Source organism: Miniopterus schreibersii (genome assembly GCF_964146895.1).
Source record: "Miniopterus schreibersii genome assembly, chromosome: 3".
In the NCBI taxonomy this organism is placed as follows: Eukaryota; Metazoa; Chordata; class Mammalia; order Chiroptera; family Miniopteridae; genus Miniopterus; species Miniopterus schreibersii.
This window is the reverse complement of record NC_138103.1, coordinates 27,903,621-27,923,398: the sequence shown is the minus strand read 5'-3', so window position 1 is coordinate 27,923,398 and position 19,778 is coordinate 27,903,621. Positions and strand designations below refer to the sequence as shown.

The window sequence follows — 19,778 nt, the reverse complement described above, 5'->3', positions numbered from 1 at the left end:
GCTCAGCAGATGATGAATGACCATCACGAGACTGCTGATTCATTCATTGTATATATTGAATATTGGCATCAAGGAAGTCATGCGGAACCTGTGATAGACCAGACTAGGTTTCATTCACCATTGTACCTCTGTGCTCAGTGCTGAAATACAATAAGTGTTCAGTCAGTGAATAAGTGCCTCTGTTGAATGGATAATACCTGAGCTTCTAAACCATCTCAATTAATTAATAGCTGAGTGCCCTTGAATGAGTCATTTAAACTCTGCTTTGAATTAATTCTAATGAGGGACCTAGACTAGATGGGAAGCATTAAAGGCACAACATGCAGGGCACAGTGCCCACCTCTGCTCCCAGGCAGACATTACCTAGCATCTGCTATACCTGGATATACTCAGAATCCTTTCTAACACCACTTCAGGCAGCCATTGCTAATCAAATGTGGTTGGTGATGGAAACTGTTTGCCATCCTGGGAGGGGACGAGATCCTCCAGTGCATAAATCTATGAACAAGTGGAGAGAAGCAAGGAGTGGGGTAGGATCAGGTGAGGATGCTACTTGGAGATTCCTTGTCCCAGTCTGAGGACCCTCAGAGTTGTATGAATGGGTGAGCTGGCCCCACACAGGAGGGAAAGAAAGTACATATGGAGAGAGATGGGGACCCCACTAGCTGCCTGAATCCTGACAGATTAGAACCAGCACTAGGCCTGAAAACCACAGGGAGCTCAGAGCTTTTATTAATTCTGAGGCCGGAGGAAGGGCTGGGGCCAATGAAAGAGGTAGTGCAGCTGGCGACTCAGAAGGAAAGAAGTTCCCCACCAAGCCTGGGGAGGGGTTCGGGAGGCAGGCTGAGGCCTGGCTCTGCTGAGATTTAAAATGCTCTTGTATCAAAGTAGACCAGAAACTTAAAAGTGAAAGGTAAAATTATAAAGCTTTTAGAAGAATATCTACATGATGTAGGCAAAGATGTCTTTTAACAGGACAGAAAAACACTAACCACCAGAGAAAAGATTGATAAATTTGACTTTATTACTTCATTAAAATCAAGGATGTTCATCAAAAGACAACATTGAAAGAAAGGCAAACCACAGAGCAAAGACGAGGTCTTTCTAATATATATAACTAACCACAGAATTATATCAGCATATGAGAAGAGCTGCTACAGGACAATAGGAAGATATCAAGCAACCAGATTTTCAACAATGGACAAAAGACTTGAATAGACACTTCGCTAAGATATTCAAATGCCCAAAAGGCATAGGAAAAGGTGCTCACTGTCATTAGTCACCAGGAAAATGAAAGCCAAAACAAAGTGAGGAACCCCTATATACCCACCAAAATGGCTAACATTTAAAGACTGACAATTCTGTCAACAAGATATGGAGCAACTGGAACTCTCATCCACTGCTGGTGGGAATGTAAAAGGCTGCAGCTACTTTAGAAACTGTCTAGAAGTTCCTCAAAATGTTAAACACATACGTAGCATTAAACCCAGCAATTCTACTCCAGGCTCTGTACCCATGAGAAATAAGAACGTGTCCCCCAAAAGACAGAAATATTCCTAGCAGCATTATTCATGATAACAAAAAAAAGGAAACAACCCAAATGTACATTAACATTAGAATGGGTAATAAATCCTGGCATGTTTCTAAGATGGAACATTGCATAGCGATGAAAAAGAAAAACACATGACATGAATAAATTTCACAGACACGAGTAACAGAAACCAGACACGAATGAGTACACATATTGGGATTCCATTTACATGAAGTCTGTATTAGTTCCCTGGTGCTGCCTTAACAAATGATCACAAACTTGATGTCCAAACAAAAGAAATTTATTCTCTCACAATTTTGGAAGCCAGAGTCCAAAACCAAGGTGTTGGAAAGGCTGTGCTCTTCTGAAGGCTGTACGGAAGAACACTTGTATGCTTTTTTCTAGCTTTTGGTGGTTAATGGCCGTCGCTGCTGCTCCTTGGCTTATAGGTGATTCACTCCAGTCTCTGCCTCGTCTTCACCTGGCCATCTCCTCCCTGCGTATCTCTGTGTTCCTGGGTCTCACATGGCCTTCTTGTGATGACACCACTCATGGGATTTAGGACCCACTTTAATCCAAGATGACATCATCTTAGTTTGATTATATCTTCAAAGACTCTATTTCCAAATAAGGCCACATTCACAGGTATTAGGGATTAGGCCCTGAATATATATGTTGAAAGACACAATCGAACCCACGACAGAGTTCAAGAATAAATGATATTAATCTGTGGTGAGAGACATCAGCTGAGTGATTGTCTCTAGTGGGTGCTGACTAGGAAGTGGACACAGAGGAGCCTGCGGGGCTAGAAATGTTCTATGTGTTGATGTGGGTGTGGTGCTATGCGTTACAGACTTAAAACTCCTCAAGCCGCACACCTAAGCTTTGTGCACGTTACTCTGTGTGCTATTCTTACTTTAAAATGCTCTTGTGGAGCTGAGTTAGCTGTTGGGTAAGCAGATATCATTGTGCAAGTCAACATGACAACACACACACACCACATATCCACAGACAGACTGAAACAGACATGCACACGGACCTGCTCGCTGTCACCGACACTTCCTGCGCAGCCTCAGTCTCCTCCTCTGTGCTCAGCGGGGCTTGGCAGTGGGGCCATCCAGGCTGCTCTGGTGATTTCAAGTGTGGAGCATGAGGCAGAGGAAGGATGTGTCTCCCCCAGAGCTGAAAGCTAAAACCCATGCCGGGGAACACAGAGACCACCCCACCGGCCACACTTCCTCCTCTGGGGTCTGGAATGAGAGTTCAGGCAGCTGGGTCTGCTTAGGATAAACAACTTAATGCAAACCAAGGCACTGGAGAGCCTCAGGCCCTGCAGGAATAGATCCCCGAGAGGCAGAAGAAGATGCCAGCAGGAACATGGAGAGACTGGTGGGAGAAAGAGAGAGAGACACGGGGGTGGGGGGGACGTGGAGACAGAGAGGGAGAGAGACGGAGAGCAGGGGACAGAGGACAGGGAACATCCACGCATTCACTTTCTTCCTGACCCCCAGATGTGTGTTCTGGGCCAGGCCATGGCGGTGCTGGGAGCACAGAAGGGCTGAGACAGCACCAGCCCCCAAGGATCTCCTGGAAAAAGGAAACTGAGATTCCAGCTATTCAGAGGGAGGGGGCCAGGCTTAGGGCAGGTCTGCTGCCCCCTAGTTCAAGGGGGTTTGTGTCTCATCTGCCTCCCTCCAAGCCCCCTCAAGAATCCAGAAATCCGGACTCTGCCATTACTGGCTGTGGAACCTCGGGTAAATCACTTAACTTCTCTGAGCCTCAGTTTACTCTTTGAAAAACTGGAGGAGAATGTTTTAAAATATAAGTTTTATATTTAGGTATGGTGAAGCCAACAGACAATGGCCTTTGAAAAGATAGCTTGTTACGGATCCTAAGTGAAGGTGGTGGCCACGCACACAGGGCCACGCAGGGAAGCACAAGGGTTGGTCAGGAGGCAGAGGGAAGGGGAAACATGGGCAAGGGCCTTTATTATTGCTTCTGTGGGGAGGAATGGGCGAGGCAGGGTAAGCAGATTTAGGGTTGGCTGGTTTGAATAATTTCAAACCCTGTGGGCTCTTCAGCATAGGGATTGTCCCTGGCTGTCTGATGCCTGGCCTTAGGGTGACTAGGGCAAGTGGGGAGTGGCCCCAAGTGTGAGGGCCCATAAAGGAGGTGGTTTGGGTGTGGACTCTGGGTGGTTGTTTTATATATGAAAAGAATGCTCCCCAGCCAGTTGTTTGATTTCTCCAGGACTTAGGTGGCCCTGGGAGGGGCAGTCCTTCCAGAGTCAGCAGGGCCCCAAGACGTCAAGTCATCAAAACTACAGAATAAAAAGGTATGATTAATACAGGGGAATAACAGCACCTCTGCGTTTGTTTGGAGATTAAACCAGTTATTGCTATGGAAGCCCCCAGCGTGGTGAGCAGGTAGCAGAAGCACAATACAGGCTGGACTCCAAAGCCCCTTCTCACCTCCTCTGAGAAGCCTTCCCAGACTGACTCCACTTGGCATCTCTTCCTCTTGATGCCCCTGGTTTCCGATTAGCACTGTCAGGCTTTTTTCTACACCTGTGAACTCTTACACACATGTTTCTGGGGGACCAGAGGTCTTACCAGGTTGAGTTGATGGGAAAAGAGTGGGCAGCTCAGTGTGAATCAAAGAATATTTTGAAAGAAATAGATGAGAACAGTCATACAGCTGCTTGGATACTCAGATCACCTGGCAATACAATGTGACCAGGAAAGACCCCTCAGAGAAGTCAGTGCAGGGGAGGGGTCTTCTCTCCTATATGGGGCATTTGCATATTGTTTCAAGAAGTGCACACACCTCCTCAAGCCCACCCCTCAATAATCAGAACCAGGAGGGCTGCTTTCAGGTGAGCAATGAGCTTGTCGATGGTCAGGAAAGAAACCGGAGAATCTGGAGGGCTTAGTTCCAGAATGTTCCCTCTTCTAGGCGCCCCCCAAGTCCTTTGTTATGAACTGATTTGTGTTCTCTCCCCCAAATTAATATGATGAGGCTCTAACTCCCAGTACCTCAGAATGGGACTATATTTGGAAATAGGGTCTTTAAATAGGTAATTAAGTTAAAACAAGATCCTTGGGTGGGCCCTAAACCAATGTGACTGGTGTCTTCATGAGAAGAGGAAATTAGGACAGAGATACAGAGAGGAAAGACCACGTGAGGACACAAGGAGAAGGGGGCCACCTGCAAGCCAAGGAGAGAGGCATCAGGAGAAACCAACCCTGCCTATACCTTGATCTTAGACTTCCAGCCTCCAGAACTGTGAGACAATAAGTTTCTGCTATTTAAGTTACTCTATCTGTGGAATTTTGTTATGGCAACCTGAGAAAACCAGTATACCCTCCAGAAACCTCTGGTGGCTCTGTCTTTTTTCCAGAAGCACAGGGACACAGGTGACACAAGGACACAGGTGACCTTCATGCAGAGGAGTCTGATGGCCAAGGCTAGGCCAGTGGTTCTCACGCTTAAGTGACATCAGCATCACCTGGTGGGCTTGTTAAATCCCAGGTCGCTGGTCCCACCACAGAGCTTCTGAGCCAGAAGATCTGGGGTGGACCTGAGAATCTGCATTTCTAACAAGTTTGTTCTCATGTGGAGCTGATACTGCGGGTCCAGGGACCACACTCATTTGTTCACTTATACATTGACTCAGCCATACTGTGGTGCCTACTTTAGAGCAGGCCTCCTTCCCATTAGCAGGTCAGCAGCCCCCAGTGGAAAGGGCAAAAACAATTTGTAAACAGCCATTGCAATTGTGTCTTTCAGACTTTCTGACTGTGACATACAGGAAAAAAAAAAAATTCATCATAATCCAGTACTCACATGCAAATATGTGTAACTCAGACAAAAGGTTCAAGACACAAGGCTGATTTGGTCACATGTATTACATTTGCATCTATTTTATTCTATTCCCTCATTTTAAAATGTTGTTCCTTACCCACTAAATTAATTTTATACCCTACCAACGGGTCATATCCTGCAATTTGAAAAGTGCTAGAGGCATGTGAAAGGCTGAGCAGGAAAGGCCAACATCCTCCCAGAGTCAGTTGTTGGGGGGGCCTTAAGCAGGGCAGGGACAGCTGGAATCTGTGCTTTCAGGAGCTTGGAAAGGAGCAGGCAGACTGTGGGTGGCCTGAAGGGCAAAGACCAGCCTCAGTCAGGGCTGCCTTCAGCCTTCCTCCTTTTGCAAGCACTACCCGAAAGTATCTTCCTTTGAGCAAAGAGAACAGGATTCAGCTTGGCATTATCTCCTCCAGGAAGCCTTCCCGATTGCCTCCCCTTTCCCAGGACACTGCAGGTGCCTGTGTCCTGTCTGTACCCTCTCCCAAGGCCAGATTCCCAGACAGACAAGGCAGCTCAGAAATGTGGAGAGCAGAATAAATGAGGGAGTAGATAACCCAGACCCAGTGGGAGCCCCTGGCCTGGCCTCGCCTGCCTCCCACCCTGCATCCTGGCAGCTGCCCTCCTGGCCCTGAGGGACCCGCCCGGCGCCACTGGGATCAGGCCAGCTGAGGGTTCCGGGCATGGGTGGAGGGGTCTATCCAGGGCAGGGAGTGGCCAAACGTGGTGTAGGGATGGAGACCGGCTGAACCCTGGAGGAAGAGAGCTCCCTGCCCAGCAGTGTTCCCAGTTCAGGCTCTTGGAAGGGCTCCTGGGCACGGCAGGCTGGGGGAGGGGAGGTGATAAGAGAGAGCAGGAGGGAAGCACGGCTGTGAACAAGGCAGAGGGAGCATGGCCAGGGCGGGGGAAGGGGAGCATGGACAGCTCTGCTCATCACATCCCAGAGCCAGCACAGAAACCCCTGGGGTGTCCAGGCCAGGGAAGGGAAGGCCCTGCCCTCCAGGTGTTGAGAATACCCAAAGCTGGGGCCACTGCCCCATAGGAGAGCAGTGCGGTTGGCAGGATGACATCCCCAAAAGCCTCAGCTCCAGGCCACAGTGACTTGGGGTGGCTTTGGGCTAGTTTGTGTGTTTCTACAAGACTCTGTTTCCTCACCTGGGTAGCAGGATGATTTATTAAGTCATGAATACCTGTGTGTGTCCAACCTGTAACCTGCCCCTCCTATAGCTCACCAGGCTGCAAATCAAAGCAGTCTGAGCCTTTTTTCTTTGAGAGACTATCCTAAAGGGGCAGGAGACTCAGAGGGAAGATTTCTTACTCTGGGGAGGGGAGAGTCCCCTGTGGGTCCCATGAGCGGATCACTCCTTGCAAGCATCCAGAGACAGCCCAGGCTCCAGGCTCCCTAGCCTCAGCAGTCTCGGGGGGCACAAAGGCACAGAGGCTCCAAAAAGGGGGCCATTGACCACGGCCCTTCTGTCTCCAGGCCCCACACTCTCAAGACGCCTGGATTTTGGTCAGGGGTGGAGGCAGAGACCCAGTAACTGGGATGGAATTTACTGCTGCCCCATGTGACAGGGGCTCAAAGTTAAGATTAAATAGATCTAAAGGAGATACCAAGAGTGCTCTTTCTGGCGGCCAGGGTTTGTAGACAGGGCTCCTAACCCTATGTTTATAAACTGGGATAATAATATCTGTGATCGCAAAGGGAGATGTGCTTTGTAAACTGTCAAGTGTCAAATGAGAGGCGTGTTCTGGACTCTTCATCCCAAGTCCCCTGGGGAGGGGTGCTCAGAGCACCCGGCTCACAATGTTCCCCCCAGACTGCAGCGGACAGCCCGTGAGGCGATGTGGGAACAGCACAGGGCAGAACGACCAGTCCAGGACACCCACCCCCCACCCTGGCTTGCACCCGCCAAGGACCCAGACTGACAAATGACTTAGACACGCAAACACCCTGGCCTGAGCAGAGGCAGTGACTGTGCAGAGGTCGCTGGATCAGAGGCAGCTCAGGGGCTGAGGTATCCCAGGATGGTAGGGGAGCTGATCCTTGTGGGAGAGCCTTCCTGGCCCCTCCCCCAGCCTCAATCGTTTGCTTTAGTTGCCTGAGATGGTGTCATGGGCCTCATACCATCTTTGAGCACTTGCTGTGTACCAGACTTTTAAGACATGAGCCTTCAATCTTGAAGGCTTGTGAAAACCCCATCTCCAGAAGAGGAAACCAGGGCTTCTTGGGTTAATTACTGTTTATGCCACCATTATCAGGCATAACTAGGTGATCTGCTATTTATACTAATCAGTGTTCATCTTCGTCACAACAATAAACACTGGCTCCCCTCCGCACTTCCCTGCACCCCCCCACCCCCTCCCAGCACCCTAGCCTAGGGGCTGCAGAAGCAGCCTACACAGGAATTCCAGCCCCCATCTCAACTTCTACACCCTGCTCCAAGCACAGCCTATTCTTCCCTCAAGCCAGTCCTGCTTGATGAAGTGCAATTCAAGTGGCCCAGACCAGCAGTGTCCCATCTCTTTTCGGCTGCACACCCTTTACCTCCAATGAAGTCTGACACATGTCCCGTTGCAGGTCCCTTCCTTCCCTGGCTTCTTGCTGTCAGAGGAGTCCTGGCTGCCTCTGGGGGGACATGAGCTGCAGAAGGCCTTCCTCGTTTTCTAGCCAAAGTGTTGGCTCTGGGCTGATGCTGCCTGGTACCCTTCAGTAGGCGGCACCCTCTCTGGCTTGGTCACCAGCTTGAGGAAAGGGCTTCTGTCCCTGAGCTGTCTGTCGTGTGTGTGCTCAGGCCTTTCCCTGCCAGCCCTCAAGGATGGCCCTCCCTTCCCTCACCCTCATGCCCCATCTTACCTGTAAACTTTGAGCAGCAGAAGCCCCCATTTGGAGTTCCCTCCTCACTTGTTCTAAGTCAGGTTCATCCTCACCAGTCCCCTTGTGGTCTCAACCTGTGCTGTCCACTCCAGTGGCCACTGGCCTCATGTGCCTTCTGAGCACTTGAAATGTGACTAGTCCAAATTGAGATGTGTTCTAAGTGTATCTTACATACCAGTTTTAATACTTAGGATAGCCCAGCCACAGTGGCTCAGAGGTTGAGCACTGACCTATGATTCAGGAGATCGAGCGAGGTTTGATTCCCAGTCTGGGCACATGCCCAGGTTTCAGGCTCAATCCCCAGTGGGGGGCATGCAGGAGGCAGCTGATCAATGACTCTCTCATCATTAATGTTTCTATCTCTCTCTCTCTCCCTCTCCCTTCCTCTCTCTGAAATCAATAAAGACATTTAAAAAAACAAAACAAAACAAGACCTAGCACAAAACAGAATGCAAAACATTTCATTAATAATTTTCATGTCAATTACATGTTCAAATGATAATACTTTAGATGTATTGAGTTAATATAACTTATTACTAAAATTAATCTTACTTTTTTTTACATTATATGACTACTAGAAACTTTTCAATCAGAGGAGAAGGTTCTGGACCTCTTTTTTAAAAAAAATATATTTGTATTGATTTCAGAGAGAGGAAGGGAGAGGGAGACGAAGATAGAAACATCAATGATGAGAGTCATTGATCGGCTGCCTCCTGCACTCCCCACACTGGGGATGGAGCCTGAAACCTGGGCATGTGCCCTGACTGGGAATTGAACCTCGATCTCCTGAGTCATAGGTCGATGCTCAACTCCTGAGCCACACCGGCCGGGCTGGCCTTCTTAATGTCTGCAGTTGGATCTCATGGGTGATAGTGGGTGGGTTGGGGGAAGGTGTGAAGGGATCCTTCACTCTACCTTGCTACTGATTCTCTCCTGGAGAATCACTTGAACCCATGCTACCCAATCAGCATTAACTTCTGTCCCAAATCTCACTTGGGTCCATATGAGAAATTCATGTTCCTCTCTCACTCACACAGAGGTGTAAATGACTGACGGCAGAGACTTCGGCATTGGAGGGAGCACAGCGGGGTCCTCGATCTGGCTGACACCAAGCTCTTCCCAGACTAGCCAGGCAGCCCGTACTGATCTCTCTCTCTGGTCCAAGGTTCCATGCAGACAGGGCATCTTGCCCTCAATGGATAAAAAGACCCATGTGTAGACAGGGGAGAAAACAAAACTGCACCCCCAGGATTCTGGAGGTCTGTCCCCATCTTCTGAACAGCACATCTCTGCTTATTATCTGACATTCTTGGATGACGGGGGAGACAGAAGCGATTCCATCCTCTGGCTGGCTTCAGTGATGGCCAGGCCAGCAGAGGAAAAGATGAAGCACCGAGCATCTATGGGGATGCTGAAGGCACAGACCTGCAGGGAGGGAAGCTGAGACCAGGGAACCTCAGCAAAATGGTCCACCATCCAGCCCTCCAGGACAAGCTTGGAAGCTGGGGAGCAGCTGCACCAGCCAGAAGGGAGGCCGGCCAGCCAAGGGCAAGGAGAGTGACAGAGAAGTTGAACTGGGTTGTGCAAAAGCCTTGAAGGCCATTCTCAGAAGTCTGGACTATATCCAGAAGGCAACTGAAGGCTTCTGAGCAAAGCAATGAGCTATGTGGAGGCTGGCAGCTCTGTTCTTCCTAAGCAGGTACCATTGGAGGGGCTGAGGACAGAGATGGCTGTCAGTGACTCACCTGGATGCCCAGCAGATGAGGCTTGTCAGTGATAATAGTGAAGCCAGGCTTACCCAGCATTCGGTGAGTCCTCTGTGGAAAGTTCTGCATTTATGACCTTATTTAATCTGTACAGCTATGCAGGGAGGTGGCACAGAGCAGCTGAGGACTGTTGGATTCTTGAACGTATGAGTGAATGAATAAATGAAAGTTGGTTGATAAGTGTAGCCCCCAGTCCTTACATTATGTATTGAATGCATTGTGCTAAATTGCACTGGATAATCCATTTAATGGGCTGGATTCTGAACCGAGGCCCCCTTTGGAGGTGCACAGAGCCTTGTTGGATACCAGTTAATGGACTCCTGCAATGAACATGGGATGCTAAGAAGAAGGAGGAACACAGGTTGGGGGCAGGACACAGGGCTCTGGTCCTACAGAAGGAGGCCTAGCCCAGCAGCCGCAAGTCTATCCCTACAATCGCCCCTCCACACCTCTCCTGGATCCCCCCACAGCAAACCCTCTCCAGCTGGCTCTGGCCTCTCTCCTGGTCCTGGAATTAATAAAGACTCTGAGCAGACTGCGGTTTGTAAGTCTGAAAGCCGGTTCCTGCCCACGTCATTGCCCTGAAAGGAGTGGGGCCCAGCTCCTCCCCAGCACCCCATTCTTCCCCCTTCCTTGGAGGGAGCAGGCATACCGATGCACCCTCTGGTCTCCCCTCCCCACCAGCAAGCACATCCAGGCACTGAGCCTCAGACCTTGACCCTGAGTAACCCCTACATCCCCGATGAGGGCTGGCTCAGGCTCATGATCTCCATCAGTTACCCCAAAAGCACCCCCAAATAATACACCCTGGAAGTAAGAGCTGCTCACTTGCTGTGTAAACACAGCTGCAAGACAATTCTCCTGGCACACCCACCCCTTTCAAACTCCTGTCGTGCCCATCACCTGAGAGCAGAAAGGGGAAGGGATGGGCCAGGGTCCCAAGGCGGCCCAGTAGAGAGCCCAGCCTAATAGTTACCCTACAAACAGGAGCGGAGCTTGCAGAACTCGTGGTAGCAATAATGGCATTATTACCAGTACTCGCACCAGATGCGTACAGAGCATTTTGGACCTAGCAGGCGCAGTACGGAAATGTATGACCGCCTTTTATTTATCTTTGCAATAACCTTCCTAGGTAGAGATATTAATAACCACTTGACAGATGAGGAAATTGAATCTCTATGAAGAGGTAACCCCACTAGAAAGTGCTAGAGCTAGAATTGAGGCCTATGTTCCCCTGAGTCCATTGCCTGCCTTTGGCATCTCCGCTTTTGGCCACCCCTGGTAGCCCTCCAGGCTGCCACGGTGCTTCTGGCTGGAGGAGGGATCATTTAACTCCTTCCCTTGAAGCAGTGGTTGTGTCCCCCCTCATTCTCCATCTGGGTGAGGGAAGAAGGAGGGGCAGAAGTTCTCAGTCTTTGTGGCCTCGACTTTCTCCTCCCAGGCTGTGATAAGGGCAAGTAGCAGTTCCCCTCTCCTACCCTCTGGCTCCCAAATTTCTTCCCTCCTTCAGCCCCCCAAAAATCCCCAGGGTTCTCATCCTGCCCAGTTAGGCGGGAACTGTCCCAGTCCTTCTGGAAATGCTGGTCCCAGCTGTTTCAGCACAGGGCCGCCCCCTCCTGGCCACTCCAGGAATGTCAGTCCTCAATGTTCTGGGGCAGGGAGAGAACCAACAGTCTGGAAGCTCCTATGTCTGGTCTGAGTGCTCCAGTGCTTAGTGTTGGGACAGGTGGGGGCCAAGTGATAAAGGGGGGATGGGCACCCTATTAGTCTTGGTGGGCTCCCCAAACCCCTGTTCTCCCACAGGGCCCCTTGGGGATCCAGCCTGACCTTTGCCAGACACTGTGGCCTACACAGACCAATGTGTGGGACTGTGACCTTGATCCATGTAAATGGAACCCCTGTGGTGTGTCAGGGTCTCCCATATGTCCTCCAGATGCCCCAAGAAACACCACCAACATGATCTTAGCTCCCAGACCATTCTCCAGGTGCAGTCCCTCGGCCTCTGCAGACCTGCCAAACCCTTTACCCCCACCCCATCTTCAAGCAGGAGGTTGTGACTTTAGCCCCTGCAGGATGGAGCCATGTAATGTGTCAGGGTCCCCCTTCCAGTTCCCAGATGCCTCAGGGGACAATGACAACATGATTTTACCTTCCAGGCCATTCTGCCTGTAGCAACCTCAACCTCTGCAGACACTGGCCCTGGGCCCCAAGCCCTCAGACCTGCTCAACACCCCACTTCCCCAGATTTAAGCAGGGCTTGTCTCTGGCCAGGTCTGGGGGTGTTGGGGAAGTCTGTAGGGCCAGGGTGGGGGCAGAGGCGCGGGACAGCTGGCCTGTGTCCCCACACTGGGCCCGGGGCCCAGCCGGAGGGGCGGGGGCCTGGCCACTCAGGCCTTGGCTGGGGCTGGATTTTTGGCCGGGCTGCAGGGCCCTCCCTCCCGCTTCCTCTCCCGAGGGCTGTCCTGGCAGAGGCCCCCCTCACACTTTCTGGCGGGAACAGGGCCAGCAATGAGAGAACAGCCACAGAGGGAGCGGGAGAGAGATGGGGAAAACTGTGTGTGTGTGTGTGTGTGTGTGTGTGTGTGTGTGTACGCGCACGCGTGAGCGACTATGTGTTTTAAGGAAAAAAGCCCACAGTCCAGTCCACTCAGACCCAGCCTGGGAGGCTTGTGAGCCGGCCTTTCGTAATTGCCCCCCTCCCCTCAGCCCCCTCCCCCAGGCCTCCCCCTTCTCAGGCCCTCCTGCCCGCCCTCTCTCCCTCCCTTCTTCCCGCAGCCGAGGAGGCAGCAATTACGCTTTGGGGATAAAACGAGGCGCGGAGAGCAGGCTGGGGCATTTCTCCCTGAGATGGCGGGTCCGACAGCTGCAGCCCTGTGGCCTGGAGTCCTCCTGCTCCTGCTGTCCATCATCCACCCCTCGCAGCCTGGAGGTAGGCCTCGCCCCGTTCCCCGAGCTGCCCGCAGCCCCCCATCCTCCCGGCCAGGTGTCTGGGCTAATGGACGAGCATCCTCCTGGGGCTCCCAGGCAGGAGCCTGCCAGTCACTGGATCCTGGGAGCTGCCCCTCCCAGGACGCAGCCCATGCTGAGACGAAACCTGTCACAGATACTCCGCGATTTGGGATGATCCCAACAGTGCCCAGGTTCTGCTGCCCTGCTCTGCCCCTGGTGCTCTCCCAGTGGGGGTGTTGGAAGCATGCTGGGGAGGGGCCAGTCCCATTAGGTCTGCAGGCACCGGCAGTTTGCACACCTGTGGACTGAGCCCAGTGGGCACACGTGCCCCGCGGGCAGGCGACCTAAGCTAGAAGCCAGCCAAAGTGAGCTGTGTGACTTCAGCAGGTTCCTTGCCCCCTGGGAAGTCAGGAACCCTTCTGAGGAAGGTCAGGGTTAGTTGATTATGGGGTTGCCAGTTGGAAAGCTGCTGCTGTGGTGCATCCCTGGTGAGAAGGGCTGGGACTGCTGAGTGTGTGCGCAAAGTATGTGTGTGTGCACGTGCGCACACATGCATACATGAATGAGTGTGTTGCATGCTATTGCACAGGTGTGCATGAGTGTATATTCCCAAATATGTCACCAAGTAGTGGAGGAGGTTTCTGGAATAAATGTCTGTTCACAGGTTCATCCCGAGACAGGTGTATGTGTATGTGTGTTGGTGTGTGTATGTGTTTGTGTGTTTGGGGGGAAGATGTTGTAGGGTATGTGAAAGTGCCTGTTGGCATGTGCAAAAGTCTGCCACCTGAGCCGCTTGTACACATGGGAGATCGGTATCTGGGTGTCACTGGGTGTAGATTGTCACTCTGCATGTCACTGTGCATGTGAGTGTGTGAGTGTGAGTGTGTGTGTGTGTGTGTGTAACACAAGGGAAGACAAGGAAGCTGGGCAGTGTCCATCTCCTGGCAGAGGGTGTGTGGCCCATGGCAGAGCCTGGGGTTGACCTTGGGGCAGTCCTGCACCATCTAGGGTGTGTCCTGATGCAGTACCCCTGTGGGACTGCTACACACTTTGGGGGGCCCTGGGAGGGACCTACTGGGAACCCCTGAAGGTGCTCCTGGCCATGGAAAAGGGAGGTGAAGGTTCATAAGGCATTTGGTGGGGTGCCTTGGGTGGGGTGTGGTTCCTGTAGGAGTCCTTGCCGTGAGAACCAGAGTGGGGACCAGTGTGGGGGTGCACAGGGTGGAGCAAGGCCACGCAGAAGGGCTGGAGCAGGGGCCCAGGCAGGAGCAGCAGCTGTTTCCGTGAGATTGACTGTCTGGGCAGCACTGCTGGGAACAGGGGCTTCCTGCACAGAGGTCATCAGCTCCTGGATGTGAACTGGGCTAAGGGACGTGCGCACCATCAGGTGGGGCCCGGCGGGGGGGAGTGAGACAACCCAGAGGACCTGCCACCCTGCTGTCTGAGAGCAGCAGCTCTGGACCTGCCTGAACCTCCCCCTTCTGAGGTATGGCCCCTGAACATCCACCTGTCTTCCCAGAGCTCCTGCCTAGAGCATGGCAGTTAAATCCCACAGGATTACCTTAACCCTGAGAGTTAAAAATTACTGTCTTCACTTTACAAATGGGGAAATTGAGGCTCAGGCAGGCTAAGGCAGCCCAGGAGCTTTAGTACCAGTCAGTTCTCTGCCCTGGGAGAAAGGATAAGGGGGTGTGGGCCAGGTGCCAGGCAACATTTGGGGAAGTTCAGGCCTGGGGCTGAGTCCTCTAGGGTGGGCAACCTTAGGGCAGCATGCACCCTCTCGTCTCCTCAGTGATACCTCGAAATGCTCAGCTGGCCTTGTTCTTTCCTTGCAAACACAAATCACAGCTCTGTCCTAGGTGATAGGGTACTGGGTCCAAATAAGGGCTGTGTAAATTGATGAGGTCTTTAGGGGTTTGTGCTCAGAGCCTACCAAAGTCTAGAGAGGTCAAGGAGTGAGAGGGGCCAAAGACACACACACACACACACACACACACACACACACACATCTTCCCACCACCCCAAGAGAGTATCACCCCATGAGTTCCCCAGCTACAAAGAATCATGTTGCTAGTGGAAGCAAGAAGGAGGCTCCCCAGGATGACTCTGTAATGGAAAGGGCTGTCTAGACCCAGTTAAGATGGATCGAAAGTAGCTTTGAGGACCAGCTGTCCCAGATGCCCAGATCATTTAAAGAGAGAGAGAGAGGCACAGAGAGACAGAGAAAATAACTAAATCAGGCATCTCCCCACCCCCCAGAAATATCAGCAGATTTTTTTCTGATTTCAGAACTAAGGACAATTTGGAAGAGGGGTTTTCAACCCTGGTTGCCATTGGAGTTACCCGGGGAACTTGGAACAATTCTGATGTGGAGGTCCCACCCAAGAATTCCTGCTTATTTGGTCTGTGGAAGGACCCTGACAAGGAGGTTTTGTCAAGTGTGACTTTAATGAGCCTCCAGGGCCAAAGACCTCTAGTTTAGGGGTTATTTCTGCTCTCTGTGTCCACTAAAGCCAAGGCAGGAGCGCAGACATGCCTGGCGGGGGGGGGGGGGGGGGGGGGGGGGATGGAGCCACCCACTGGAGGACAGATTGTTTTTGAAAAGCCCTTGGCAGCCTTGCTCCATGCAAACAACAAACAGCTTCGTGTGGTCTTATCTGTTCCCCAGGCTGGCCCTGTGGACTTGGGCTTGGCATAGCCCCCTACCAAGGACCGCTGACCCACTGCTTCTCCCAAATAACCTCTCCCAGATCTTTGAACTTGGGGCCCAGGACCAGACAAGAGGCCCTGCGTGTGACTGGGTTCAGCTATGGGTCCCAAGCCAGGCACTTAATTTCACTGGCTCTTGGTTTCCCTGGCTGTAAAATGGGGAGAAATATCTCTGCTCTACTATCTCCTAGGGCTGGTGGGAGGCTCCAGCAGTGAAACATCTGCCAAGAATGTATCAAATAAGTGGACTGTGGGAAAGTGAATTTTTTAAATGATGTATCTTCTTATTCAGAATTTGCTAACTTGGGCTGATCAACCCTTGTAATTAGTGCACGTTTATAAGCTTTAATTTCCCTCTTGCTACTCATGCCATATTTTGTTTAGTGGGGAGCAGAGTGCAATGATGGAGAAAGCAGACAGGACTGAGGCAGAGGGTGCCTGGAGGAGTCCCAGGAAACCGAGGAGGGCTTCATAGCAGAAGTGACATTTGAGTTAGACTTTTAAAGAGAGGTCAGTGTTTGAGGAGCTATACTTGGATGATAGGTGAGCCTCAGTCTATGGGGCTCTGGGAGGCAGAATTAGAGAGGAGGTGGGGGCAGATTCTGTCCCAATAGGAGGAAGACCTCTCTGCAGGTAGAGCTGACAGCATTAGGAGGTGGTGATTTTCCTGTCACTGGAGGTGTGCAAGCAGGGGCACCAGGAGATGTTTGTAGAAGGAATTTCAGCCCAGGTCTGAAGACTGTTGTGATCCCTGAGAGTCTAAGATCTTGATTCTAAGATGCAAGAGACAAGTTCACCCTGGACTAGCCGGTGAAACAAGCCAAACCCACATAAAACAAGACAAGTGTGCTGCAGGCCAACTGCTTTGGGCCAGCTAAACAGTGAGAATCACAGGCTCAGGGAAGGCAGGAGGGAGAGTCTGAGCTTAGACTTGGTAGAAGGGTAGGACTTGGAGAGAAGAGAAGGCATTTCTGGCAGGAGAGACTGCTCAGGCCAAGAAGTGAAGATAACCTACTGAAGCATAAGAGGTGACTGCTGCCTTTTTGAAGGCCCTTGACTGACTACTGTCTTATATTCTCACCTCTCCTGCACTTGAAGAGAGAAGGCAGGGCAGGGCACCCTTTACACCCACTAAGTCTTCTCCATTTCCTCCGTGCAAAACGGGGATCAAAATCCATAGCTCCCCAGGCTGTCATGGTTCAGGCACGGAGTTTGGCACATGCTGTTGGGATTTGAATCGTGGGGGTGGAGAGTGGGGAGAGGAGATGGGTAGGCACTGGGGAGAGAGGAAGCAGAGGAGGAGCTGGCTGGTCCAGGAGGGGCCTGGTCAAAAGTGGGCGTGGGAGATCAGAACCCCAGGAGAGGAAGTGGGGGTGCAGCCAGGCCCGAATGCTAGACCAGTCCAAGGTGAGAGACTCCTAGGCTAGTTGGGGATAAAACAGGTGGGACCCAGACCCACAGGCAGCATTCTTGCCTCCTCTCCACCTGATTCACCCATCATTTATTGAATATTTACTATTTACCTGACCCCAGGCCATGTGCTGTGCAGCAAAGTGGAGACGAGGGGTCACCATTTTTTTAAATTTTTTTTTTTAGAAATTACTATGTGCCAGGTTCAGAGCAGGACAGGTCTCTTACTTGAACCCTTTGACAACTCGCAACAAGTTTGCAAGGCAGTGGTTGTAAGCCCCGCATTGCTGAAAAGGAAACTGAGGCTCAGAAGGGTTAAGTGACTTGCCCAGGGTTACACAGATGGTAAGAAGTGGCACAGCCAGGAGTAGAGGGAGATGGATCCATCCTGAGCCCCTTGTTCCCTCCCCTCCCCACGCTGCTCCTGCAGTCCACTCTGGAGCCTGAGAGGAGGGAGAGGCCAAAGCAGAGAAAGGCCTGGGGTGCACCAGGGAAAGGCACATAAGAGACAGTGCTCAGAGCTGGAGGCCAGAGCCAAGGAAGGCATCAAAGGCTCAAGAGATGCCATGTGTGTGCTTGGCAACGGATGACAGGGCCGAAGCACTCATTTTCAACAGGCCCACCCTCCTGGGGCCACCACTTCGAGCCCCTGAGGCTTTGTGACCAAATTGCTTGCATGCTCTAGGCCTGGATTACAGTTCCTGGGGGACTGCAGGCCCTGGGGGAGGGGGATGGCGCCAGGACTTTGGCACGGAGTGGCTGTGACAGCTTGGCATCCTCTACCCTGCTGGGCCCTGGTTGAAGCTAACAGGGCCCTGGGGCCAACAGACCCAGCTGTGCAACATTGCCAGGCCAAAGAGGCCAGATGTCTGTCCATGAGGCCTCTGGTTATACTGCAGAGCTGACCAACACTGTCCCCCAGCTCTGCTTGTGCCCTTTTCAGCGGGATGGTATTAGGGCTTGGGCTAGGGCATTGGCAAGGCAGCTTGTCAAGGTTGGGACCATTCTGTGGTGGTGGAGTTAGGGCCTGGTCTGCACCAGGATCATCTGTTGCCATGACCAGGCATGGGTCTGAGCCCGGCATCACAGCGTTCCCCAGTGAGAGCTTCACCAGTCGGTGGGGACTGAACTCGTGATCTTGGCTGGGCAGACAGTCCCTGGCCTGGCCAGTGAATTAGCTTTTCCTTAGGAAACTATTCACTTTGCTCATTCATGGTGTCCCCCTCTGGGGCCCGGCGCCTCCTAAGACAGCCCTGTGTCAGACAGCCAGAACCACACCCTTCCCCTGTTGCCCAGTGCCTGAGGACGCTGACCTCACGCTGTCCTATCAGTGTGGGAATGGCTGCATTTTTGCTGGCAGCGGCTGCATTTCCTTACCACTTACTTACAGCCCAGCCTGCCCTCCCACAACCCTGGCCCCTGCTCCTGCTGCTTGGAGCTGGAGAGAGCTGGCTATCCAGCAAAAGACGCTCAGACCCAGCCTCAGGGCAGGCCCTCTCCAGGGAGACAGGAATTGCCTGGGTTTGAATACAAGGCTCCTTCTCTTTCTCTCTGTGTGGCCCCAGGTACATCCTTTAACTTCTCTGAGCCTGATTTCACATCTATTAAGATGAGGATAGTAATCCCAGCCCTTCCCACCTTGCAGGGCCACTTTGCAGAGCATAAATAAATACTTTAAAAACAAAAATTGCTTTGTGTACGTACAATATCATCAACATCATCATCATTGTTACCATGTTTTTATTAGTTCTGGCTAATGGAGGACTCTACCTACTTCCTCCCAGGGGTCCCAGGGGCTATTCCTGGAGTAGTTCCTGGAGGAATTCCTGGAGGAGTTCCTGGAGGAGCCTTTTACCCAGGTAATGTACATGAAACTTCCACACACCCAGGTAAGGCAGACTGTGAGCACCTTCATGAGAGGTGCACCTTTAAAAAAAAAAAAAAAAAAATCTTTATTGATTTCAGAGAGAGGAAGGGAGAGGGAGAGAGAGAGATAGAAACATCAATGATGAGAGAGTCATTGATCGGCTGCAGCCCGCAACCCGGGCCTGTGCCCTGACCGGGAATCGAACCCTGATCACCTGGATCCTAAGTCGATGCTCAACCGCTGAGCCCGCCCGGCTGGGTGAGGTGCACCTTTTGATAGTGCACAAGGGAAGAACATTGCCAGGCCTACCACAGAGGACCCACAGGTCACTCCTACTTTGAAAAGCAGTTTAGGTGACACTGTTTTACATCTATTAAGAGTGTAACCTTCTGAAAGATGGATCCATGCTTTTGAGGCTAAAGGAAACTGGGTGCCTTCACGCATTCCTGCCATTCAAGTCTTCCAACCATTAACCCCACTCTTGGAAATCCATTTAGAGGAAATAATCGAAAAGAAGAGAAAAGGAATGATCTGCAACAAGGTGCATAGGAGTGTGGTGTTTGCAAAACGGTAAAACAAGAAACCCACCTGACTGGAGGGTGTGATTAAGTAAACTCTGAAATATTACCCAGTTACTAAAAAGTACGAATATGTTATCTGTTGTGCAGTGTGGTGAAGTGTTTTTCAAGTAAAAATAATATAAAAGCAATGACCATGTGTAGATTGGGAGGCCCTCCCACCAGAAGGAAATGGGTAGAATGTTGGAGCAATGCCATTAGGGGCCATACTTTCTTTTGATTTAGA

The 19,778-nt window shown here is 51.6% G+C and overlaps 2 protein-coding genes across 6 annotated transcripts in view; both read left to right on the top strand.

Annotated features, from left to right (window-relative positions):
- LIMK1 (LIM domain kinase 1) overlaps positions 1-19,778 on the top strand; it is a 317,283-nt gene that overhangs the window by 237,655 nt on the left and 59,850 nt on the right. The gene's annotated exons all lie outside the window — the stretch shown is intronic.
- Positions 12,520-19,778, top strand: part of ELN (elastin) — a 31,638-nt gene continuing 24,379 nt past the window's right edge. For all 5 annotated transcript variants that reach the window (XM_081131907.1, XM_081131904.1, XM_081131906.1 and 2 more), the window contains exons 1-2: positions 12,520-12,968; positions 18,892-18,966. In XM_081131907.1, the coding sequence (XP_080988033.1) occupies positions 12,887-12,968; positions 18,892-18,966 (157 nt within the window). In that variant the 5' untranslated portion in view covers positions 12,520-12,886. The remainder of the gene's footprint in view (positions 12,969-18,891; positions 18,967-19,778) is intronic.